Source organism: Haliotis rufescens, unplaced genomic scaffold (genome assembly GCF_023055435.1).
Source record: "Haliotis rufescens isolate VD_foot unplaced genomic scaffold, xgHalRufe1.0.p SCAF_3, whole genome shotgun sequence".
In the NCBI taxonomy this organism is placed as follows: domain Eukaryota; kingdom Metazoa; phylum Mollusca; class Gastropoda; order Lepetellida; family Haliotidae; genus Haliotis; species Haliotis rufescens.
Window position 1 is genome coordinate 31,308,492 of NW_025964001.1, and position 26,613 is coordinate 31,335,104.

Below are 26,613 nucleotides of genomic sequence, written 5' to 3' on the forward strand. Positions count from 1 at the left end.
GCAGTAATGATGTTGGCCAAAATCCTAGTTCCCATTATGAACCATACCAACGTCATCTTTCAACGCTACGCCACAGACAGCAGGTGGATCAGCATCATTCTCACTTGGAACCCAGTCGCCCTTTAAATCTTCACAACTAAACACGTAAGCATATTATATAGGTTTTAGCACCTAAAATGTTTAAACAACATGGTTTTGATAATTATTTAAAAAAGATCTTCAAGAACTCGAACACTAAGTCATAAACAGATTAGATATTCTTCTTGATGTTCTTATATATACTGAACAACAAAAGTTCCTGTGACACTGAATAAGATTTAATGCAAAGTTATGTTTTTTACCAAATCTGAAACAATTTCGGTTTGCAACCGATAAAAGACTCCTGTAAGTGTTCAAATGGTTTAATTTGCCATACTGACTTCAGAAAATGCGTGATTTCATTAAAAAAACATGAACATGCCAAAATGTCAATTTACAAATCAATAGCGTGTGTGTCCACCTCTGCGATGCAAGCAACACATCTTCGTTTCATGGAACGGACCAGGCGTCACACAAAGTTCTGTGGGATATCTGTCCATATCTGCTGGAGCATGTTTCGAAGCTGGGTGGTCAGGCTTGCTGACTTGGTTGAAGCATGTCATCGATCCCAATTGTGTATATCGATGCTCATGATATCAATCACTGACTTGTCTGGCCAGACTCAAATATTTATCTCGACCGGCGTCATATAGCTTGAATACTGCTGAGTGTGGCGTACAACAACAAACAAACAAACCGACCATTGTAGCTGTGTCATGGAATGGTCCACAGGTTAAGTTCTGGTTACATAGACCTTTAAAACAATAGGCATATAGAATTGGAACATATTCATGATTTTATCCTCTTTTGATAGGACATTTTAGCAAATCTGGATGCATAGGAATCGGAACTGTTTGAGCATATTGCCAAGGATTAGATTTTGGACTGTTGTAAGCGACTAAAGGTACACTATTTTGTGTTTATACAAGGATTTCGTTGAGAAAAAGAATATTACCCTTTACTCAGTTATTATACCTTAAACAATGTTCATAAATGTCTCCTTTTGTATTATAATGTCCTGAGTTGACCTTCAATATGGCATGTTTTAGTTGGGTCCAGTTCAGTCAGAACATATGTGTCACCAGAATTGTAATCGGGTTATACAGGCTAAATGATTGTCCAACTGTGTGAGTATTAGTTCATACAGGCAAGCTTACTGTACATTATTCCAATTTGTGGGAGACAAGGACATTTATTTACGTTCAGTCCAGAACTACTTTTATACAGGCTATGGTCGTTGTAACGCTCTGGTACCCAAGACATGTAAGACACTAGGCAAATGGTATTAGAACATATCTCATTATTTTATTCACTTTTGATAGGACATTCTTGCAGATCTGTTTCTTTCTGCATATGAATTTGAATTTCTGCCCCGATTGGCAAAATCGGGAGTTTGGCCAAGAACCTAAGCTTCAGACAATCGATGCTCTGATACCGTTTAATCATGGTCAAATAGCCAATTCCCTGCCACTGATTTACCAAGCAATGAAAGAGACTAGTGAAACTGCTCCATGTGTTTCATATTTAGTTCTATGGATATTTATTCAGTGACAAAAACTGAATGACACAGGACTCCAGGCAAGATCAAGAGGGATGACTTCAACTTTCCCTTGATGTGAGCAATATTCCATCAGCTCCAGTCTTTTGTGTCTACATTTCACAGTCTGAAACACTTCCTATTTCTCATATGTCTAACAGCAATAAGAGCCTTTTTGTCTTCTCCCAAATGAATGCTTTTGGCGCTTGATTTCTCATCAGATCGTTTTCCGAATGCTGCATTGTTAGGATTCCTCTGAGTTGTATCTGAAATGTTAAAGAATATGAAATAGATATTTTTCAAAATTTTATATTACGATGTGTGCCAATATTTGACATTTTTATAAGCTATAGGTTAAGCACATCGAACGTAAAATGAATAAAGATTTCATCCACCTGACGATTAGATGTTTACTATGCTTAGTGGAATCAAGCAGATAACATGCAGAAGAGCTGCCTGCAACTAAAGCCTTTAGTGTAACTATAACTACCGCAACAGGTTGAATATACAAGTAGCAATAACATAGAGGCCAAAAGCAACAAGGAACATTCTTCATGAAATATTTTCACTGACAAAAACTGACAAAGCATCTGCATATAGAAGTTTCAACTATGCTTTCATATAGATAGATGTTTTATACACACCAAGAGAAATCAACAAAATCATTTGTTAAGAAATTGTACTATGAAAGCTAAGATAAAGAAAAAATGGACCTACCGTCATAACTCGCAAGATCTGCGATCTTTTTGTTTTCCATTGCTTAGTCCGCGAAGTCCATCTTGACTTCATTCCGGCAGTGTTAGTGACGGTGACCTACTTACCTCAGATGGAATCTGCGAGGCCAGGAATGATTGTATGCACATTCAACCAACGCACGCAGAGATCACACATGGTAATGCACATGCAAGCGCGCACATACATGCACCCAGATACAAAGTGGCCATGCCCACAGTTACTCACATGGCCACATGCATGCATGCATCCATATAGAAAGTGGCCCACACAGCCACACACATGCATGCATCCAGATAATAATAATAATAATAATATATGCATTTGTATAGCGCAGCTTTCATGATTTTTTCTGTACATTCTTGGAATTTGTCCCAGTTCCTAAATAGCAAAAAAGTCTTAGGGTTTATTGATCTCTGTATGTGCCAATGAAGCTGATTCGCCGGACATCTGGAGGCTGCCAGTGTTGATGTCGATAGCTACATCCCAAGAGGCATCAGACAGGTGACCCTACACCCAGGGATACCCTTCAGATGAGCCCATCCACGTCAACACTGGCTGGCATACCATTTAATGAACATTTGATAAACAAAACACTATATTTTATTCTAATAGTTTTTGCGACGTTCTTTTCACAATATAATTTTTCTAAGGACATCTAAGGATCTTTTGTAGATATTTTCTTACAAAATCAAATATTTACTTGAACAAATAAATTTTTATCAGACATGTAATGGCAATATAACAGTATTGCAGTAGTTCAATGTACCATCTCCAGTTAGTTTGGCAGTTCATTTTGACCCCCTCCCAAACAGTTTGCCTCTATTCATATCATCACAGAATTTCGTCATGCAAATATTCAGAACAGACTGTCGTATACTCACAAACCAGAATCACATCAACGTAGGCTGTGTCGCTCCCAATTAAGTTGCTGACGTAACAGGTGTAGCGGAGTTTGGTCCTAGTCCCAATAAAAGAGGAGTTGAGGGTCAGAATTGGGCCGGTGATGTTGTTGCCATCCTCATCACTCCACATGAACGTGTTCTCGAAATCTGGGTTGCCTGGCGTTGTGTAGTTACTACAATTCAGGTTTAGGACATTCTCCAACAAGATGCTTCTTTGTAGGCCGGATATGTTTGGAGGGTCTGAATGAAAACAATAAGTAAAATAAATATGGAATGGAATGCATGTGTCAGGTCAGTGGATTACTTGTGCAATTAGGTCTTATGGTGTATGTCTTTGTGGTGGATATCTTGATCAAAGACAGCAGTTCACACACTGGTCACTTCTGTCTTATTTAAAACTCTTTAATAGTATAAATAGATATTAGATGCGAAGGGCAATGTATGGCTCCAATGACACTCTCCATGACTGCATTATCAAGGTTCCCTACTTCATTACTTACATTCGAAAAAAAGTGTTTAGTACTTCCGGTTTTGAACTTCAGACGAGAAAGTATTATGGCAAATCTCATTAAAAGCAGATCTTTGTTACAACACCATTTACAGACACACATGATCATATATTTGTATACGTATTTAGAACTAACTGGAAGAATTTACACTTAATACTTTATTTTAGTACTTTATGATACCATAACCCAACTCTCCGCACATTAGTAATCTCATTAAAATCAGACCTCAGTTCTCGCTACGCGTAGCGAGAACTAAGGTCTGATTTTAATGAGATTGTATTATGTCTGTAGCTTACTTTTACTTTATTTATTAGTATTTCCTGTTTTGATTATGTTTCCGGTATTGAAATAAAGGCTGACTGGCTATCACTTTTCAACTGAAAGTCCTATAACATTAAGTGAATTCATAGCATAGCTTATACGTCCGGTTTAAGTATATCATTATCACTTTCTGTTTTGCCAACGCGTGAACCTCACATCAAAAGAACCCACCCCTCAAGTACCGTCAGCAAGATTGAAAATTCCGTGTCTGTAGGTGAAAGGGGTACACAGTTAAGTGGTAATTTGAAGGCTTCAAAAAGGAAGCCTGAAAGAAATGCGTTACAATAACGCGATCTACTGAGTGTGTGAGTGAGTATGGTTTTACGCCGGTGTTCAGCGTGACGAGCGAACGCTTTAACCACTAGGCTACCCGACCGCCCCCTTGGCAGTCGACGGAGGATAGGGGGCACAGGATAAAGAAGCGTTTGCACTTGTATTATTGTTACTTTTTTCAGTTACTGGCATCTGATGACACTGAAAACTGCCAAGCTTGACAGTTATGTGATGGGCTGGTGAGGGAACAATGGGTTAAAAGATACTGTTTTCAAATAACTATGTTTCAGTTGTTTCCCCGTGGTGTTAAAAAATATGAGTCTTTACTTTGTCAGAAAACTCAACAGTCACAGTCACTGGTTTCCGAGTAACAAAACGATGTATTTGAGACCAAGCAAATGTTTTTGACACAAGATCGGTGAGCAGAAAACCCCTAGAGCTCGTTCTTGAGACTAGACCGAATCGCTGAAACACAGCAGAGAGGTCGCGGGGTCATGTACCTCCAAGTAGTCCCGGAAGAAAAGGTTCCCTTTTATTAGGCGATAGCTCCGTTGTTCTTGGCTGCTTTACCTGGACCTGGGATACCTGATCCCCAAATTTGGAAGGCATCAGACAGTTGGTTTCTGAGAGGGTAACTGGTAAAACTCGCTATCAGTGAATGAATTTCGAATTAACTGCCCATAGTCCTTGAGCCTAAAGTCTTGAGAATTTTAGCGTCACTTTCTTCAGATTCTTGCAAATTCTGATGATTTAGGGGGAGACCTTCTGGTGACAGGTTTTTGAGGATGATGTGGTACAAAAATGGGCGGAATAGTGAACAATAAATAATAATAAACAGAACGATTTAAATAGGGCACTTAGCCTTGGAGCCTTTATATTCATAACTGATTTTTAAAACGCCTAATATCCAATTAGTGCTGCTCAATGGCATTGTTATGGGGAATATATAACGACAGACACTACTATAAAATTTCAGGTACAGTTTCAAATACTTACAGTACACGTCAAGATGGACATAATAATACGTTTCAGCCCACACTGGAGGTTTGTTTGTTGGCTGTAGAAAGTTGGAGGCGGTCAAGGTATAAGTCCCTCGCTGAGATCTGGTAATGTTCTGGATGTACAGTATAGAACCGTTTGATGTGAAATTCTGAGGCCCTGTCCACACAAAGGATGTAACGTTGGGGTTCCCTGGGGTGAATCCACCCCTTCCATCTTCTCCAAAGTTCGAAAATTCCATCATTCTCTCTGAAGATCCACGTGGAGGGGGCCATGGTCCGTCTAGAATATCACATGCACAGAAAAGTGTCTTGCTACAAATAAGTACACTGGAGTGGAAAACTGTAACATAATATACCTCATGCTTAGCTCAAGAATTGACAAAGCGGCCACATAGACGCTCGTGAATACTTTGGGTGACAGTACTGATATACACAGAAACAGTTCTACTTCGACACAAATATAACATCGGTTATGGTAAGGTTATTATAACATACATAGTATATCAACGAACACAGACGCTGTGGCCTCTCCTTGGGTGTTGGATGCTGTACAGTTGTAGGTTTCACTGTCCATACCCCTTTGAACAACCCGCCCCAGAACAGGACCATCTTGGCGGTAGGCGCCGCTCCGCCAGCTGTACGTGGTGGTCGGCGGTACACCGTCGGTTGTGTAGGTGCTGCAGTCAATGCCCACTTCGTCACCTGCTATAACTCGGTAGACTGAAGGAAACCCGGAGATGACTGGAGGAACTGCAACATACATGCACAAAGTGATCTTTTGAAGTCTTTTTCTATCTGTGCAGTTAGCTACTGGCTTTAAAGGCTTTGTGGGTCATAAAATACATAGGACAGACCACAGTAATTAAGTATTTGCCTCACAATTTTTATCCAGGCATTTTGTTCATTAGATAAAAACTTCAAACCAGCAAACTTATAGATAAGTTTGTGATAATTTCGGTGAAGGCCCGGGTTACAACGTTTATGCCAGAAACTAACTACCCGTTCAGCTGCAAAAATCGATATGGATATACTACCTAGTTCTCCATAAACCATAAAGTTTGGGGTTGAACTCTAAAACTACTGGCTAGTTTAAAGAATGTTAAATTTTCATGTTTTTCGTATGCCAATTTTTTCAGGTGCACGTCTAATTTCCAATTATTGCAATAATATTTAAAAGAATCACCGCGCCAAAAGGGCATAAGATAATTTCCAAAAATTAAAATATGGTTTGGATTGTACCTTTGGTTAGTGCATTTAATCCTGAATGAACAGCCCGTTTCAATGTAACGCATATCTTTATTTGATGGTTCAATTACAAGGCCCAATCGGCTTTAAAGTTTCATTTTATGGTCTCGTATCCCTGAAGAAAGTGTATTCTCTGACTGGAAGACTGAACGGTCTTTGAAAAGTGAATTAATAAAATGTGAAAAGGGAAATTGTGTATAAAAAAGTGACACTAACAATTCGAATTCACGATGTGAAAAAGGTAACATTCTTTACGTTTTATCTTTTTGTTTGAAAAGAAATTGTTGTGTTCCCTGGTTTCATCAAATGTCCCTAAGTCTTAGAAAGGTAGGGGTCATTGGGCCCCACTGTTCCAGTTTCTGAAATGAACTCTGTCCAGGAAATTATTTAATCTATTATAGACAAGAGTGGGGAAAAGTTTTCCAAAGCAGCTATGCGTTGTAATGGGCGTGTAAGCGTAAGGCTTTGATTTGGGCTCCCCGTGTAGATAGGACGTATAGAGCCAGAGAACCATGCCCCTAGGCAATATTCCTGAAGAAAATATCGAATCAAAATAATCGACGAATACCGTTCCAAAAGCTTCAAACGAATCAATAAGGTAGTCATTCTCAATTTTGTTAGTCCCTGAGCCGCTGTTACGTTTAAGACTCTTAATAGACGGTGCTGTTTTGTCAAAGGTTACGTCATTATTCAAAACATTGTCATCATGATCTAAAATTTTCTAAATCAATCATATGGTATTCATAATTAATGTTCTTAAAATGTTAAAAAAAATCAGTGATATCGGATATTTCCGAATTTTGGTTTCTATTACACTTATTGATGATCTTCCAGGGTTCTTTAAGTGAATATTTAGATTTTACTCTTATCACTGTACTAAATTCATTTTTATTTTTGTTAAGGCACTTCTTATACTCCTTTGAACATTGTCGATAATCAAGTTTAACAACATTTCGACTTTAGTGAGGTCGATAGACACTAGAATGAAAAAATTGGATATCCTTGTCTTTCAAACAGCCTCCGTGGTCTAGTGGTAGAGCGCCTGCTCGGAGAGCGGAAGACCGGCGGTTCGATCCCCGGCCGCGTCATACCAAAAGACTAGTCTGCTAGTCGGTATACTTTACTTAGTAGGGTATCAATGTTAAACTGCGGCATGGTATCTCAGTAAGCTAGCACCATAAAACCAGCATTAGACTGGACTAGCCCAAGCGTAGGCGCGCGCGCGCGCGCACGCACGCACGCACACTCAGGTTTATTGCAATAAATGGAAGGTTTGCATTCTGAAATAACCATGAAGGTCCAGTTTAGAGTAGGTCTTCAGCAACCCATGCTTGTTGTAATCGGGTCGGGATCGGGTGGTCAGGCTCGCTGACTTGCTTATGCATGTCATCGTATCCCAGTTGCGTGGATCGATGCTCATGATGTCAGTCACTGGATTGTCTGGTCCAGACTCGATTATTTACGCACCGCCTTCATAAAGCTGGAATCATATTCCACACTTTATATTGCTGAGTGTGGCTTTAAACAACAAACAAACAAACTTACCGGCTTGACAACGGTCAACCAGCACCATTAGTAGTAACAGCCATGTTTGACCTCCCCTCATCCCGCACGCTGCGTCTGACACAAACAAAAGTATGATTGACACACGCGTTAAGAAGAACTGTTAGGCCTGTGTTAGGCATGCTTTAATTGAATCAACAATGTTTCGGAGAAACAATGCATGTATTGAAGTAGTGTTTGACAAAAATAAGTATTGAAATCAGCGGCACAATGACACAACTTTTACATCCCTTGACTGACTGATCGTTAAAGGTTTTGTAGGTGTTCGGGCAACAAGGTCCATTTACACCCTGAACATAATGAAGGTTTGCTAAGTTCCTGGATATGTGATGAAGTAACAATGACAGTTCAACGCCAGGTACATTAAGGTACGTCAATCTGATTGGTTGATGAAGGAGTGACGTCACGCTTAAAATAGCTCGTATAGTACATTCAAACCGGTCGAGAGCGTGAAATCGGGTCATGCAGCCAATCGTCTGTCAGCTGTGTGAACAAAATGCTGTGATGAACTAGGTCACATAGCAGCCTTGTCCACTGAAGGCAAACAGTTGTGTAATCAAACCTTTGAGGGAGGCAGTCCTCTGTATCCACGAGTTAACATACACATACACAAGCATGTTTTGTCATTGAATGTAGCCAAGCTCCTTCTCTATAGTTATGAATGGCTATGTAGTCGATAAATATATAAGCTCTATTTACATCGTTAAGGCTTCATTTCACGTGTAACCATGCCGACTGATGGTTGGAAAGTTTATTTATCTGGTATTTATTTTAATCCCCAAACACCCAGCTTCCTTTTCTGGGCCCAATAAGCTGTATCTGATTGTCAAAAAGGAGTGGAAAATTTGATATCAGTTTACATCACATAAAGAAGTGGTTTACATCCGAAGATGCCTATTCGCTTCAGCGACCTTTAAGATACAAGTTCAAGTGGAACAGAGTGGTGGCTTCAGGCCTCAATGCTCGATAGGATATTGACTTGGCTAATGTATCTAATAAAGCCTCGGACAATGACGGTGTGAAATACCTGATGATAGCTATAAATGTATTTACACGTTTTCTGTGGGTCGAGCCCCTTAAGAATAAATTGCCAGACGCTGTTATTAAGGCCATGAAGAATATACTCTACCACGAACTATACGATCAGACAATGGGCGAGAATTTGACAATAGGAAAGTGAAAGCTTTCTTACAAAGTAAAGGAATCACTTACTATGTGACACAGAATGAAACCAAAGCGTCTTATGCTGAACGGGTGATCAGAACTCTTAAAATAGCTATGTACGGTTATTTTACCTATAAACAGAGTTATCATTATTTGAATATTTTGCAAGACTTGGTGAAGGATTATAATCACAGGCCTCACAGATCCCTGAATGAAAGATCACCCTCAGATATTAATGTAACCAATGAAGTTTTAGTATGGAAGGAACAATACGTTGACACTTTAATTAAACCAGTCAAATCGAAAGTTGAAATCAAACAGTAGTCAATGAAGAAACCCTTTAAGTTTAAAGTGGGGGGATCAAGTGAGGCTGTCTATTTTGAGACATACATTTTAAAGAGACTATCAAGAAAAATGGACTGAGGAAATCTTTATCATAAGAAGAAGGTACTATCATGATGGTATGCCTATCTATCTATACAAGGCAGTTTCTATGCAAATGACCTACAGTGAGTAGACAAGCCCGCAGACACTGTGTGGCGAGTGGAGAAGGTATTGAAGACAAGGAAGCGAGTTGGCGTAAAAGAGGTGAAATAGACGGGCTATCCAAAAAAAGTTTAACAGCTGGATCCCAGAGACTGATCTTCAGAGTTTATAAGGATCTTCCTCTTGAAAAAATGTTCATTTACTCTCCATTCGTCATGGACTCCACATCGTGTCCTGATTGTGAGAAACAGTTTTCTAGGAAAGATGCTATGCTGAGACATAGAAGGAATAAGCATTCACCAAAACCACCACCAACACCACCACAATTTACTCCACCACCACCACCACAATTTACTCCACCACCATCACCACCTCCACCACCACCACCAACAAAATTGACTCCACCACCACCACCACCACCATTTACTCCACCACCACCACCACCAAAATTTACTCCACCACCATCACCATCATTTACTCCACCACCACCACCAACAACAAAATTATTTCACCACCACCACCACCATTTACTCCACCACTACCACCAAAAGAGGAGCAGACTGTCAACCAGTATCATTTGAAGCCAGTCCCAAGAACAGGCTACATCTCAGAAGTAGTCGCTCCAGTGGACAGTGAATCAGAGGACGACACTAGTGATACAACAATACCTTCTTGTGACGAGTGTGGTATTGTGTTTGAAAATAATCATGACCTCCAGCGTCATGTCAGATCGTGGTGCCCTGAAAATGGAGGGGAACCGTTGAGGAAAAGAGCTAAAGTTGAGATAGCGGATGCAGCTCATGACAATAGTAATGTCCTATCTCCTGTAGCAACCTCCAAAGTCACTGACACAGATAAAGAGAGGGAGATTAGAGGCCTAGCATACATGTGGGAACAAACACTAAAGCACTGTCAAGATGATGTCTTTAAGTCAAGAGAGGAGTATAAAGGTCAAGGAAAAAGTGAGAGATGGATTGAAAACAAGGTCAAGAAATGCTGGGAATCAACTTTCCTAGAGCTATCAGCTTTTCAAAAGCTATCAGATATGTCAGCTACTTTGGGTATGGACCCCTTTTCAAGCCAATTCTGGAGAAAGTGATGGCATTGGACTCTGATGCAGATCCCAAGGAACTCGCCACTAAAATCAACCAGTGGATGAAACCTATTGTGAAAGACATTTTATCTCATGTAGATCTTTCTGAGGCTGAAGATCTAGAGCGTGAAAAGTCAGATGTTGATGATGATACAGACACTGAACAATAATCTGTCAATTTACATTGTTACTGCCATTGTCTGATAATTGATTTTTGTGTTTGAATGATATATGAAATAAACGAAATAAATGAACAGGTTACATTTTGTTTGTTTTTCATATGTAATGACATAAATCCTTGTGGTTATGTGAAACCAGTGAACTGATATAGCTGTAGGATTATCAATACAGTAAGATATTCAGTCAATCCGTGTTCAACAACAACAAAGAATAACAATCAACTTTTAATGTGTGTATTTATTAACATATGTGTCATTCAAAAGGTGGTACAAGTACAAAAGAAGCAACATAATGTTTTAATAACATAGACTCTCAGTACACTAAACATTACCTTCCCCAGTTGCAATAAAACTGTGCTAATGTATGGATCTTATCTTCCAATACCCAACGTTTATCATCATAAGGGCTTAAACTGATTTTGTTTATCCCAACAGTATACAGCTGATGGTTTTGATTATGAATTTGTTTCATGTTGTGTCTAACTTGTTTTTGACCATACAAGCTTTGTACATGCTGTGCCTTAATTGTTTCTTTATCACTGTTTTGCTTACTCCCTTGGCTGTCTGTTTCTCTTTCAGGTGAGGTCTCGTTCAACATTTTAGACTGAGCCCCTGGCTGGATTATGAATGAATTATCCTCAAAATAACAGACGACTGTTATTCGTTACCACTGTGCTGGGCGACCTAGTTTGATAGGGCATGTATGTACACTATCGAGTTTGTATTGGTTGAAGGAATTAAGAAAGGTATGTCCCTTTCTTGAATTAATGTATGAAACACATAGTTTATGAATCATTTCTAAAACACTAGTTCATGTTTACATGGAGCTATTTATCCACCAAGAATTTGAATGTAAAACCGTTTAGCGCGGGCTTCCCCAGTTATTTCACCATCCCGTGTCAGCAATAGATGCTGTGCTTGACAAGCCACGTCTATTTTTAGCGTGACGTCACTCCTTCATAAACCAATCAGATTGACGTACCTTAATGTAATTGGCTTGAACTGTCATTGTTACTTTATCATCAGATATGTATTAAAGTAGCAAAACTGCCACACGCTTTAATATAAGCAAGAATGCCAATCTGAATTCCATGGCGAACGATATTCCTGGAACATAGTAATCCAGCCAATGAGAGGTTAATATTGAGAACTGTGAGAGACTCCACCATTGCCTTACGTTGATTTGCATATATTTGACAATGCAGTAAATAATGAGCCACATTATCAAGCTAATTACACACTGTACAATGTGCTGAAATGTCTTTATAAAGAATATTGAGATATGCACCAAGACCACAATGCCCAAAACGAAGACTGGTTAAAGAGAACCTCATCTCTCCGATTGTTTCGAGATATGTGTAATGCATAATAAAAGGCTCGATGCCATAGAGATGACGTCCTTTTAATGATGATGCCCATCTCTGCTGCCATATTATTTTAACATAGATCTAACTGACGGTGCCTAGCACTGCAGGAGAAGTTAATAGAGCCCTCATTGGATCTCGACTTGATTGCGGTTGTCTAGCCTATGGATCTCCATGTGTCACACAAAAGGCAAGACTAGATGTTCAGTCAAAAGCCCTAAGATTATGCATTGGAGCGTTCAAAACCACCTCTGTTGGGGCCTCATCCCTTCTTGAAAGCTGCATTTGTTCCTAATATATCTTACAGCTGCAGGGGGTGCCTTTCTGATTTGCTCCTGCAGGGTGAAAGCGGTTCTGCATACAGGTCGTGTTGATGACTTGATCACTGCACAGGCACGGGAGCAAAATATATTTGTAGGTTGAAATTGAACGAAAATCTGCACCCCCAACTCCCATAAAAGCTGTATCCTCCCATGCAGCTGCATCAAATATGGTCATAAGCGCTGGTAGATGTACGGTCACAACCACTGCCAGTACAAAACCTTTCATATAGTACGGACAGTGGGGTAATCAGATATCTTGTAGCTGCTAATTTCAGCGTTACAAGCCCCTGCATGTGATCACGAACAGACGAAATGATTTATGAAATACCTGTTAATGCACACGGTGGCTTTGATTTGTGTCTGTAACAACTTGTATCCGAAAGCACTGTGACCCAATGTCAGTTTCTTCACCTGCGTGTTCTTAGCATAGACCAGTCAGCATGGTAAGAGTCTGCATCTTGGATACACGTAGTGTACATGTAGTGATCACCCACGGACTGAGGTAGGTCTTGCTTAAATTACGACGTATACCTACCCGATCAGTCCCATCCGGGGACCAGGAAGCTAACCTGGGTCGTCAGTCAGGGCTGAGCAGTCCCATACAAAGACTGCAAATCTTTGTGATACCATATATATGAGACATGAAGACATCAGCCGCTGCATGGGTCATTGTTATTGTTAATGTTTGGTAACTAACATGTCTAAAGTATGTGTATGTCACGTGTTCCTTATAATTGATACGTTTATGGGACATAAATGGGATTACGTGGTTTCGGGTGCTGTCATTTGCTTTAAGGTAGCTGTCTAATAAGAAACCTATGGTAATGGATTCCAATCCCGGTTCGCCTCGATTGAGTTTCTAGGTTTGTCAGCACCATACCCTTGCTCGTGGGTTTCAGCAAAGTGGTAAATGTCTGAGACCTGCATCACTTCGGGCTTTCCTCCCACATTAGGCTGGCAGGCGTTTATATGACAGACATACTGTTAAAAGCTCACGCACACACTCAAAGTGAACTACCGACTCCATATGAGTCGATATACCGTCATGAAAATCCAAGATGGCTGTTACTGACTGTCTCATATGAGGTCAGTAACCATCTTTGATTTTTACTGACAATATGGAGTCAGTAGTACTGCTCTCTGAATGGTCAATCATAACAATGGAAAATATAATGTACTAAATGTGAACGTTTGAACAAGTATTTTAGCTAAAACAGATAGACTTAACATACAAATGTCCGCATGTTATCAGAAATCTGAGGGCCACAGTAACTTGATAGCAGTCCAGGTTTTTTTTCCAAATGACGGGCTGCTCTCTATTCAGTTGCAATGTGGCGTCATTGGCGTCACGATTCTTGTTTGTGACGTAATCCTATATCATGTTCTATGACGTTGCTCTTCGTAACTCAGTGACTTCCGTTGTGAGCTTTCTTTCTTACTAATCGTTATTAATGAAGTGGTTTCTTTCAAAATTAATGTCTTGGCACTTCACAATTAATGATATTTATACAAAAAAACAGTGTCGGAAAACGAATTTCTCTACCTGAATTTTCATGTAAAATACGTGAGGTGGGTGTTGACAAATCAAAAATGTCTGTCTCAAATGAGATCAGTAACAACCATCTTGAATTTTTACTGGTGGTTTGCGGGCTTATACAATCTCATTCCAATCAGATCTAAGTTCTCGCTGGCGCTAAACAAAGATCTGAGGACATCCAATTACGGATCACGTCAGAACGACCTTTCGTGAACTTTGACCGACCACTGAAACGACAGCCAATTAGAAAGCACCTAGAATATCCCGTGTAAACGTTTTCGAGGTTGCATGATTAGAAAACACATTCCGACTGTCACTTTCATGATCTGGTAAGCGTCGTTTTGATTGGTCGGATGAAAGGTCGTTCTGACGTATATAATCTGCAGCGGCATGCAACAACCCGAGTGCGAAATACGCATCAGTCGGAAAGCGCACGTTAAATCTCCAAAGTAAGTAAGTAAGTAAGTAAGTAAGTAAGTAAGTAAGTAAGTAAGCAACAACCCAAACTTGATACCTGGGAATATATAGTTGTATTCAGAAGTTGCCAATCGAGTCGCTTATGAAGCGTACGTAAATAGCTAGTTGTTGTGGGCGCAGCAAGGGTGCGCAAGACACCGACCCCATGAAAGACTTCTACTTCCGTTTCGATGCTCGTGTGGCTATTTCTAATTCTGCTACCCTTCAGCACGCTACTGCATTAACACATGGACGTGACAGTCGTTGGAAGTTGCATGACTGATTTAGTCAGGTATGATGATTTACCAGCTAAAACTCAATACACCGAGCACCGTGTATATCTATATATACACGCATCGATAGTACAACAGTTATTCCGACATAACAGTTATCGCGCGGACCTCGCAGCAAAAACACAAGGTTGAGTGGGCGTGGCTGATAGTGATGGCTTGGTTCAACCCTCAAATAATTATTTTTTACATAAAATACTTACACTGGTCAATTTTATAATTATGTGCATCTTTGTAAAATAAATTCCACTTGAGCCCCCTAATGGTTAACACATCACATACGATATAGTAAATTAACATGTTAAAAATGTGCTAAAAAATACATTTGAGGATATGTGACTATGGAGACTGAGTATTTTTGTATGTATTTAAACAAATTTGGGGGAAAGGCTTAATTTTGTGCAAACTTTTTATTTGTTTAAAAATTCTCTTTAGTTCTGAAATATTTGCATTGCATGCAGTGCAATAATGTAAAACCTAAAGTATTAAGACATTTTCTCATTTTCTTCAGTCCTAGTATCAGTGAACTACAAGTTACAAAGCTAGCTATGATTATGTTAAACTGAATTGGAACAACAATTGTTTTAGGCCTGGGACAGAAGTTGGACCTGTAGAAATATGTGCAGAGGTGTCATATTTTGATGGAATACTGAACTGTATCTGTTGGATCAAAACAAATCTGTTGTGCCGTCAGTCATAGGACTGACTTAACACTGAGAGCAATTTTGTGTTTATGATGTTATAACTTAACTACAGTAGTATGAAGGATATCTGGTGTTATAGTTTTGTGTTCACTCTGCAACTGTCCTGTATGGAAAGTCCTTTAGCGACACATCTCAAGTCAGACTATCACCAATATGAAACCATAAACTAAAAGTCAAATTGTCAAAGATAGGGTGTTATTATATTTACAAAATGCTCATTCCTTCCCAGTTTATGACAGATCATATTGCTTACAGTGAAGTGCCGCAATGTTTAATAAAATAAGACATCACTGCATCAAAATCTTGTTGCATGCCATCATAACACTGATTTCATCAATGGAATGTCGATGCATGTTCGAGACTGAGGGAAATACGTAATAATGCATGTTTCTATAGATTTGCTAATAAATGTGCACACTGATGTAGTGATGTTATGATGGTGTTTTTTTATAGGTGAATGTTTTATCCATATGTTGTTAACATTCTTTATAAAGTTAAATAGTATTAATTATACTTTTTGCAAAACTGTTAACACAGTGAGTGTTGACTCTATATAGCTCTAAAGTAAAGTGAGAATCTGCAAGAAAATGCACTCTGATCCCTGTCTTTCTTTACTTGGACAGTTAGGTAATTCTAAATTTTTTACTAATTAATTTATCTTATAAAAAGTTAAATACTCTCAATACCTACCAGTGAACATCCTTAAGGTTGGAATGTGTGTTGTAGAAATATATTGAGATGTCTTTTCAATGTTTACATTCACTGAGTGAGTGAGTGAGTGAGTGAGTGAGTGAGTGAGTGAGTGAGTTGGGATTAACCCCGCTTTTAACAGTATTCCAGTTATCAGTTTTATTAATGTGGGAGGAAAGCCCGAAGTGATGCAGGTCTCAGACGTTTACCACTTCGGTGAAACCCACGAGCACAGGTATGGTGCTGACAAACCTAGAAACATAATCAGGGCGAACCAGGATTTGAACCCACAATCATAGGTTTCTGGCATGCCCAAAGGGACGCAACTCTGCACAGCAAATCCCGGCACCTTAGACGACTGGGCCAGCCGTGCCCTCCCTTTACATCCCTGAGAGTGATGGGGAAACCGAGTGGTGAAGGTATTTGCTTGTCACGACTGAAGGTCTAGGTTCGATCCCACATGAGGGAAATGAGAGAAACCTATTCTTTGCGTCCCCAGTTATTATTGCTAAATTCAACACATAATCCACATAACGCCTTCCATCCCTCCACTGGAATAGCCGATGCCACTGTTTGGGAAGAGGAGTGGTGCATCTTTAGATTTGTCAATTCATGTTTTATTTTTTTGAAACATGCCAACAAATGAGAAAATTATGGTGTTGTAATGCTCTTGCACTTAGAACACTTGCTCGGCTTTACAACTTTCTAGTGCCCACCTGTGCAACCCTGCGCATGCTTCTGGGTCCACGTATGGTTGGGGTTTCTGTGCCAACAGCTACTCTTTACAACTTTAACAGATGTTTTAGTGAATGTTTTAGTGAACTCTCTTCAGTTTTTACTGGGAAAGACAATTACTACTTTGTGATATTTCTTTACAGCTATGCTCCAAGACAACCCAAACCAGGGGAGACTATCCATGGCACCAAATTTCAGATTGGCTTTGGTGGCAAGGGAGCTAACCAGTGTGTGATGGCCGCCAAGCTGGGAGCCAAGACAGCCATGGTTGCAAAGGTACTTCAAGTTGTACTATGTTAAAAAAACACGTATGAACATGATGAAAGCATAGTAAAGGTTTTACACTTTTCTGAAATTAGACAAAAACACCAAATAGTTGATCTAACAAACATAAGACATGTTTCTGATATTACAACAAAATGATTCACCTGGACAGGCCAATCACTTACCATACTTTCTCCATTATGAAATGAGACAATATATTTTTAAGAAAAAAACCTTGTGTCCAGTCACAAAGAAAAGCAAGGGGGAAATTGTTCTAATTTGTTCAGATTTGTTTGTTTGTTGTTTAATGCCGCACTCAGCATTATTCCAGCTATATGACGGCGTTCTGTAAATAATCAAGTCTGGACCAGACAATCCAGTGATTGACATCCTGTGCACCTGTGACAGCCTGACCCCCCAATCCCGTTAGTCACGTCTTACGACAAGCATAGTCTATTTGACAAGATTTGACAAGTAGCTTATTCTATTAAACATGATTAAGTACACAAATGAACCACTTAATTAACTGATTCGGGTAAGTTTTTCTTTTAGATTAAATCCTATAATCAATGCACATTTATCCATAAATCACCATTTGGGACCTTAAAAGAAAAATAAGACAGGTGACGCCCTAAAAAGAGTGATGGCTGTGAAAGGTTTAAAGATTTAGTTTGAGACATATAATAGTACTTACTCAAGTACAACCAATTTTATTCTTCTCTTAGGATAACATTGTTTTCCTTTCTGAAGACTGTTTTGTAAGTAAACAAAATGAGTGAATGTTTTATGAATATTACCAAGTTTGGACCAGACAAATCAGTGACCATGGAGATTCTGGTTAAGATAACAGGTCCCTGGGAACCAACGCTTGTTGTAAGAGGCAACTAAATGTATCTGGTGGTCAGGCTCACTGACTTGGTTAATTGCATGTCATCGTATCCCAGTTGCATGGAATAATGAAGTCAGTCACTGGGTTGTCTGGTTGAAACTTGATTATTTACAGACAGCCGTCATACAGCTGGAATATAGGCGAGTGCAAACAAACAATGTGACTGAAACTGTGGGCAATGATCTATACAAACAGCCAAGCCACAGTCTGACCACCAATCACCATTTTGAACTGAATCTCTTCTACATGTAAATAATGCATGGTTTGCTGATGTGTATCAACACATAATGTGTTTACAGTGAATTGAATTTAGAATTGACTGTGCAGTGTGAGATTTCAAATGCAACATTTGATAATGCTGATTGTTTTCTGTCTTTAATTCTCAGGTTGGAGATGATAGCTTTGGAAAAAATTATATTCAGAATTTTAAAGACAACAACATTGATATTGGTGAGTTTTATGTTGGGTCAGACAATATTTTTGGTTCAGTAAGAACTGCTCACTTCAATTCAACTGCATAGTAAAGTCACTTGTTATTTCCATACGCTTTCAAAATCACCCAGTATTTATTGTTTGTTTTATTGACAAGTAATCCTAAAGGTACATTTCAATGTCTGTGGAGGCTAGTTGACATTTCTGTACATAGGGCAGTCACGGAAAGATGATTAATATTCAAAACTGTTTTTGCTGAGGAAAACTGTATCTGTAAACTGCAAAATATTAAAATCTTTCCCGTACAACAATCATTGTATGAAAGTGCTGTAAAACCTGACTAACTGACTCTTCCCTTCCCAGGTCATGTCGGGGTGACTGCAGACGCATCAACAGGAGTAGCACCTATCACAGTCAGCGACGATGGTTTGTGAATACATCCCCAGATTGCTGTTATGAGGGACATTGCCCTGCTAATGTTTGTATGCAAAAACCTGGGTTAGAATAGCAGTGTCTCCCAAGCACTCAATTTGCTGGTTCAAGGCTGGTGGGCTGAGTGCATGTCATCGTGGCCAGATGGCATGGATCTTTGCTCATGTTTTCAGTCACTGGTTGGGACATAATTATATACAGGCTGCTGTGAAGTGGATGGAATATTGCTGTCACGAGTCACATACCACAATCAATATAATTAGCAACCTCCCAGCCCCTTAATAAACACCCCCCCATGACTTGTCCAGCCATTAAGATATGAGCACCCTCCCCTTCTTATCCATACATCCATACAAGTCAGTGGTGTACTTTTGAATTGTTGAATGGAATATGAAACATAAGGGTATGTGTCATGTAGGGCTGGGATGGGTGATTCGGGTACCTGGCTTGGGTGGCTCCTGAGTAGGACACGAGTACCAACATGACTACCTGGACCCACAGTTAGTCACATGATGTATTGTTTAGTGACAAAAGCATTAAAACTCCTTAGTAACTGTACAAGTTGCTAACGTTCCCATTTCTTTCCAGCTATGCGCACATTTCTTTTTTATATGTTTGAGTAAAGATAAATAGTAGTCAACTGCAGTGTATGCATGAACAGAATGTTATATACGTGTGTCTAAATATTTTTGGCCAGGGCTCTGGTAAAATAATTCCCAATAGGATATTTTCTACCCAGCTCTTGAGACCTACCCAGGTGGGGTCAGGTAATAGGGGGTCAGGTACCCAGGTAGTAATTATGACCCGTCTCAGCCCTGGTGTCATTGGTAACTATGTACATCATTTGAATATGACAATTGAGGTGAAACATGATCATTTGTTGTGATACCCAATTACCCTGGTGACTCACAATACTCCGGTAGGGGAAAACAGGTGGCCACAATTCTCTCAGTTTTCGGTTTATCAGCACCATATCCATGGCATCTTATCATGGGTTTCACCAAAGTGGTGAGCATCTAAGACCTGCATCACTTTTGGGTTTTTCTCCCACATTAAACTGACTCTGTGACATAACTGAAATACTGTCTAAAGCCCCTATTTCACTACGACCACGAATATCCCGACTCACCCCGAATAGGACATTTTTCATGTTCGTAGATAAATCTCAATCATTTCTTGAAGTTCTTGAATCTTATTTGATTCCCAAACATTCGTACAGTTCACTGGAGTTCGTTGAATCGGCAAGAAATTTTTTGTTTGTCAAAAACTTTCGAGGCTGTATTGTAATCTATTCGTAATTAATTCTTATGTTCTGTAACAACTTCATAATCGATTCTTTTGCATTCTTGGCTATTTTTACTGATTTGTGGCTCCCAAAATTTCTTATCCTCAACCTGAAAACATCCCAAAACAGCCATGAATGTCCCGAGTCAACTACAAATCATGTAAGAATTTAGTAAGAACAACATTCAGCATATTCCTAACATAGTTACGGGTGATTCTTACAATTCATGCATGATCCGTACATGTTTCTTAACCCATTCCCGGCATTCTTCATATTTTTCCACCCGATTAGCAACAAAAGTTTGCATTATTGGCCGAATCAACAAGAATTTTGAAAGTTTCCGATTCAGGATGATTCAGGATATTTGTGGTCGTAGTGAAAGGGGGGCATAAAGCGGCAACTACTTCCATAGAATATTAATTTTAAAGGGGTACTTGGCTCGAGCAGCTTGGCACTCCCAGCTTGATTCAAGTCATTCAAACACCACATCCAACTCTATCTGTGTTATCGGTATGCTTATCAGTTTAGTATGTAAAGATGACCCTAAGAACACCGAGACAGTGTCACAATGTCACACAGGGCACTATAACAACATCTAGACTGGAAATGGGCTGCAGGAGCACAGTGCCCCTTTAACAGAATACACAACTGATGCTGCCAGTGCTGTTTCAACATGTTAAATGTCCCTCAGGTCAAAACTCCATAGTGATCGTTGCCGGTGCGAACATGTTGTTGAGTGACAGAGACGTTGCAGCGGCGGAGCATCTGATCATGACAAGCAAGGTGATTCTGTGTCAGCTGGAGATCCCAGTCCAGTCAACTCTCACTGCTCTGCACATCGCCAGGAAACGTGGAGGTAGGCACCATATTGTCTCCCCATGGGGATTCCAGGAGAGAGTGAAGATCTGGGGTAGAATAGGTCTTCAGCAACCCATGCTTGCCGTAAAAGTTGACTATGCTTGTCGTAAGAGGCAACTAACGGGATCAGGTGGTCAGGCTCGCTGACTTGGTTGATGCATGTCATCGATCCCAATTACGTGGATCGATACTCATGATATTAATCACTGGATCGTCTGGTCCAGACTCGATTATGTACCCAATAATTATGGTACTCAAAGCTTGGCTTCTTGTCTTCTCCTGGTTCTTCGTCCCATGGTAATTACATAGGATTATTTTGAATCTTGTCCCATTTTTACAGGTAATTCAAATTGATGATGATTATAAAATTACTGTTTCATTCTACCAGTTATCCATTGGCTGCTGGGATGACATTTGACCTTTGTTTTTGTCAACAGTTAAAAGCATCTTCAATCCCGCCCCTGCTCAGGAGAGCCTTCCGACAGAGCTGTACTCAGACTGTGACATCTTCTGTGCCAATGAAACTGAGGTAAAAAAATGGCATACATGTTATTTCTATTTTCTATCTTCATGGCCTTCAAAGCAAAAAGGTCCAATACATCATGCCTAATATTGGAGGTGACTACATTGGGCATCAGTTCAACAGTGACCCCTGGTTTGTCTGTAAATTGGGCATCAGCTCAACAGTGACCCCTGGTTTGTCTGTAAATTGGGCATCAGCTCAACAGTGACCCCTGGTTTGTCTGTAAATTTGGCATCAGCTCAACAGTGACCCCTGGTTTGTCTGTAAATTGGGCATCGGCTCAACAGTGACCCCTGGATTGTCTGTAAATTGGGCATCGGCTCAACAGTGATCCCTGGTTTGTCTGTAAATGTGGTATTTGTTCAACAGTGACCCCTGGTTTGTCTGTAAATTGGGCATCGGCTCAACAGTGACCCCTGTTTTGTCTGTAAATTGGGCATCGGCTCAACAGTGACCCCTGGTTTGTCTGTAAATTGGGCATCGGCTCAACAGTGACCCCTGGTTTGTCTGTAAATTGGGCATCGGCTCAACAGTGACCCCTTGTTTGTCTGTAAATTGGGCATCAGCTCAACAGTGACCCCTGGTTTGTCTGTAAATTGGGCATCGGTTCAACAGTGACCCCTGTTTTGTCTGTAAATTGGGCATTGGCTCAACAGTGACCCCTGTTTTGTCTGTAAATTGGGCATCGGCTCAACAGTGACCCCTGGTTTGTCTGTAAATTGGGCATTGGTTCAACAGTGACCTCTGGTTTGTCTGTAAATTGGGCATCGGCTCAACAGTGACCCCTGGTTTGTCTGTAAATTGGGCATCGGCTCAACAGTGACCCCAGGATTGTCTGTAAATTGGGCATTGGCTCAACAGTGACCCCTGGTTTGTCTGTAAATTGGGCATCGGCTCAACAGTGACCCTTGGTTTGTCTGTAAATTGGGCATCGGCTCAACAGTTATCCCTGGTTTGTCTGTAAATTGGGCATCGGCTCAACAGAGACCCCTGGTTTGTCTGTAAATTGGGCATCGGCTCAACAGTGACCCATGGATTGTCTGTAAATTGGGCATTGGCTTAACCAATGACCCCTGGTTTGTCTGTAAATGTGGTTTTTGTTCAACAGTAACCCCTGGTTTGTCTGTAAATTGGGCATCGGCTCAACAGTGACCCCTGAATTGTCTGTAAATTGGGCATCAGCTCAACAGTGACCCCTGGTTTGTCTGTAAATTGGGCATCAGCTCAACAGTGACCCCTGGTTTGTCTGTAAATTGGGCATCGGCTCAACAGTGACCCCTGGTTTGTCTGTAAATTGGGCATCGGCTCAACAGTGACCCTGGGTTTGTCTGTAAATTGGGCATCGGCTCAACAGTGACCCCTGGTTTGTCTGTTTGTGAGGCTAGATCAAATGGTACACTGCTGAGATTCAGCGTACATCTGTCAATCTCTCAGTCTGTGTAAATATTTACATTTCCAACATCACTTCACACACCATACATAGGCCTATACAGAGTGGAAACTGGAGGTTCAAGTGTTGATGGCTTTTATAAGGCTTAATACTAAACAGGGCTGCTTGTGCATGTTGCACGTCACCTTGGTTGGTGGCAGTGCAGTTTTGTGTACACAATGCCAGCAGTGATGACTTAACAAAGAAGTTGTGTCTGATTTGCTAACCTTGGCAGCAATCTCAGTATTTTCGGCATTTATCATTGTGAAATTTGATTTTTAGGATATTGTTTCTTTTTTGTTTGTTTGTTGTTTAACCCCACACACATCAATATTCCAGCTAAATGGCAGCAGTCTGTACATAATCAAGTCTAGACTAGACAATCTAATGACTGAAATCATGAGCATCGATCTACGCAATTGGGATACTTTAGGTGAACAAATAGTTTGGCCTTTATGATTTATATTCATGGAAATCTGGGTTAGTTTCAGGTCCCCATTTTTCTGTTGTTTTTGGTAAGAGGCGAATCAGTTTGGTTGATTTTTTCGGTTTGGTTGCCCAGATGGCAAAGATTCATTCTGCTGTTTTCAGTTACTGGCCCAGAATTATGTACAGTCTGCCATGATAGAGCTGGTTTAAGGCTGACGCAGCGTTAAACAACATTCACTCATTTCTGTTCCCATTTTGCAAATTTTCCAGAACAATACAGGTGAGCTACTGAGACTTGTTGCTTCTTTTCAGGTTATCTTGGATAATGAGTCTTGAACAACATGTCCAAAACCATAAGCCTGTCATAACCAAGAAAAGACATTCTTCTTCAATTGTTCAATATCCAAAATACCATATTTCATTTTTGCTTACAGGCAGAGATTCTCACTGGCCAGAAGGTGTCCAGTATAGAGGAAGCCAAGGCAGCAGTGCTTGCTCTGCTAGACAAGGGATGTAACTCTGTTGTCCTTACGCTAGGGGAACTGGGTTCCCTGTATGTATCACAGTCAGAGCGAGACCCTCACGTTGTACCCTGCCCTAAAGTGACTCCTGTGGACACAACAGTGAGTACATCAGGCAATTCCTTGTTTCCATGACAACACAGATCCTGAACAACGGAACTGCTTCCCTGGGAAATCAAATATTGTTTTTCAAATCAGGTTAATTACCGGTAAATATGATAATGATGATGTTTAAGACTGCACTCAGCAATATTCAAGCTATAGGACAGCGGTCTGTACATAATGGAGTCTGGACCAGACAAGCCAGTGAATAACATCATGAGCATGTCCCCACACTAGTGATACAATGCCATGCAATCAATCAAGACACCAAGGCCCACTTGCACAAAGCGATGTTAGCACTAAGATGATCGTAACTCCCATACTTTAACATAGGCTTACAATAGTTGTAGCGCTAAGATCACTTTGTGCAAGTGGGCCCAAGAGTAGCCACCTATTTCATATACGCATTGGTTGCTGATGACCTATATTCTTTCCAGGGCCCACTTGCACAAAGCAATCTTAGCGCTAATATGATCGTAACTCCCATACTTTAACAAAGGCTTACAATAGTCGTAGCGTTAAGATCGCTTTGTGCAAGTGGGCCCAGGAATCACCAGAGATAATGATGATTATTATGGTTATGATGATGTTGATGATGATAATAACAATAGTAACAAAATCAATAAGTTCTGAGGACACATTGTACTGAAACTCCCCTGTTATTTCAGGGAGCAGGGGATGCCTTCCTTGGAGCCTTGGCCTTCTACCTTGCCTTGTACCCCAACATGACCATCATTGAGGCCCTGACTCGCTCCAGTCGTCTGGCAGCCATCAGTGTACAAGCTATGGGCACACAAACCAGCTTCCCCAGCAGGAAGGAGCTGCCATCAGAGCTGTTCCAGTGATAGTCTTTACCAGAGTCATACAAACTACATTACATTCGATGATTGGACATATGAAGTTTTGTTTGTATGTTTGCCTCACTCAGCAATATTTCAGCTATATGGTGACGTTCAGTAAATAATAAAATCTTGACCAGACAATCCAGTGATTGACATAATGATCATCTATCTAATCAATTTGGATACGATGACATGCATCCACCAAGAAAGCGAGTCTGACCACCCAATCCTGTTTGTCGCCTCTTACGACAAGCATAGTCACCTCTTACCCAAGAATATCAAATATTGGCGATCTCTTAGCAGGATATGTCATGTGAAAGAATTAGAGATAAGACAGTTGAAGCTAAGATCTGTTTGTGGTACTTGGCGACACTCTGCTAGCTCTACCAATATACTATGAAGTGTGATGTCCTTATATATACCGGTATTGTCTGCATGCCGATATGCACGATGTTGTTGTGAGTGTTGTTACTTTTAAAGTGAAATTACTCAGGGAAATAATGTGATCTCAGGTAAATTATTCTTTATAAAGTTCACAGATTAATTGTTTGCTTTTATTGTCATGTCTTTTGTCTTTTTAATCCACCAAAACAGGCGAAATGAAACTTCATTTTATAAATTTCTTTTCAATTTTGTGATTGTGTCTTTTGGCTCATTTGAAATCTTGTTACAAAGTATCACTTTGCATACTTGCGGTGGACATGTGGTCTATGCTTGACACAATGATCACCAATCAGGTGAGGTGAGGTGAAAAAGGTTTATCTGCTCTCAAACATATAGTCAAAAGGAATGTGTGCATTGTCAAAAGAAATGCGAAAATTAGCGACTTGTAGTGTAACCACTGAGCCGTAGTGAGTTTTTGTCATTAAACAATATATCACGTGACTAAACACGGGTCCGGACCTGTGGGTAACCTGGTCCTAGTCAGGACCTACCCGACCCGAGTACCCGAGCTACCCGTCCCAGCCCTAGTGCCAGTAGATCATTGTACCCCGGTAGGTTATTTCTGATTAATGTTTGTGAACGCAAATTGAATGAAACGCTCATAAAATATCGAGCGTTATGGTGGCAGTGTAAGTTGTCACCCATCCCTAGGGGTAATGGTGTGATGTACCTTATGTATGAATATATGTACCCCGAGCCGTCACACAGGGTACATCACACTATGTTCACCGGGGGGTCGGTTGACAACGAATTTTTCTTACCGACATTAACCCATACAGGTCCGGAATAGACGTCCGCAGTACTGGCAAAACTCGTGGCAGGCGACGCAAACGAACCGAGTTACTTCCCTTTACCCAATGCCTTCGGGTGAACGTGACGTACCCAGTGTTTTCAATTTGGGTTTGGTTTTGTATGGATTAGCCAGGATGTCAGGAATATGAACATTTTTATCAGATTATTTAAAATAAGACTTTTTGA

General features: G+C 40.3%; 2 protein-coding genes across 7 annotated transcripts; one reads left to right on the plus strand and one right to left on the minus strand.

Annotated features, from left to right (window-relative positions):
• Positions 1–1,356: 1,356 nt before the first annotated feature.
• LOC124146018 (hemicentin-1-like) lies at positions 1,357–13,383 on the minus strand. Of its 5 annotated transcripts, XR_006862633.2 has the most exons (7): positions 13,102–13,302; positions 8,147–8,221; positions 5,852–6,106; positions 5,352–5,636; positions 3,232–3,492; positions 2,333–2,448; positions 1,803–1,881 (listed from the first exon to the last, which is right to left on the minus strand). XR_006862633.2 is itself a non-coding variant. In XM_046516068.2 (6 exons), exons 2-6 carry the CDS (start codon positions 8,205–8,207, stop codon positions 1,736–1,738), a joined length of 1,008 nt encoding a protein of 335 aa, XP_046372024.2. In that variant the 5' UTR covers positions 8,208–8,221; positions 13,309–13,383; the 3' UTR covers positions 1,357–1,735. The 5 variants fall into 5 exon arrangements, 4 of the variants coding, with proteins under 4 accessions (XP_046372024.2, XP_046372007.2, XP_046372064.2 ...); XM_046516068.2 differs by lacking the exons at positions 2,333–2,448; positions 13,102–13,302 and adding an exon at positions 13,309–13,383 and having other exon boundaries at positions 1,357–1,881; XM_046516051.2 differs by lacking the exon at positions 2,333–2,448 and having other exon boundaries at positions 1,357–1,881.
• A 1,543-nt stretch (positions 13,384–14,926) lies between these two features.
• LOC124146065 (ribokinase-like) lies at positions 14,927–25,261 on the plus strand. Of its 2 annotated transcripts, XM_046516133.2 has the most exons (8): positions 14,927–15,058; positions 17,329–17,461; positions 18,725–18,788; positions 19,134–19,196; positions 21,179–21,343; positions 21,783–21,874; positions 24,161–24,349; positions 25,018–25,261. In XM_046516133.2, the coding sequence occupies exons 1-8, from the start codon at positions 15,015–15,017 to the stop codon at positions 25,192–25,194; spliced, it is 927 nt and encodes a 308-aa protein (XP_046372089.2). In that variant the 5' UTR covers positions 14,927–15,014; the 3' UTR covers positions 25,195–25,261. The 2 variants fall into 2 exon arrangements, with proteins under 2 accessions (XP_046372089.2, XP_046372098.2); XM_046516142.2 differs by lacking the exon at positions 21,179–21,343 and having other exon boundaries at positions 14,943–15,058.
• Positions 25,262–26,613: the final 1,352 nt, after the last annotated feature.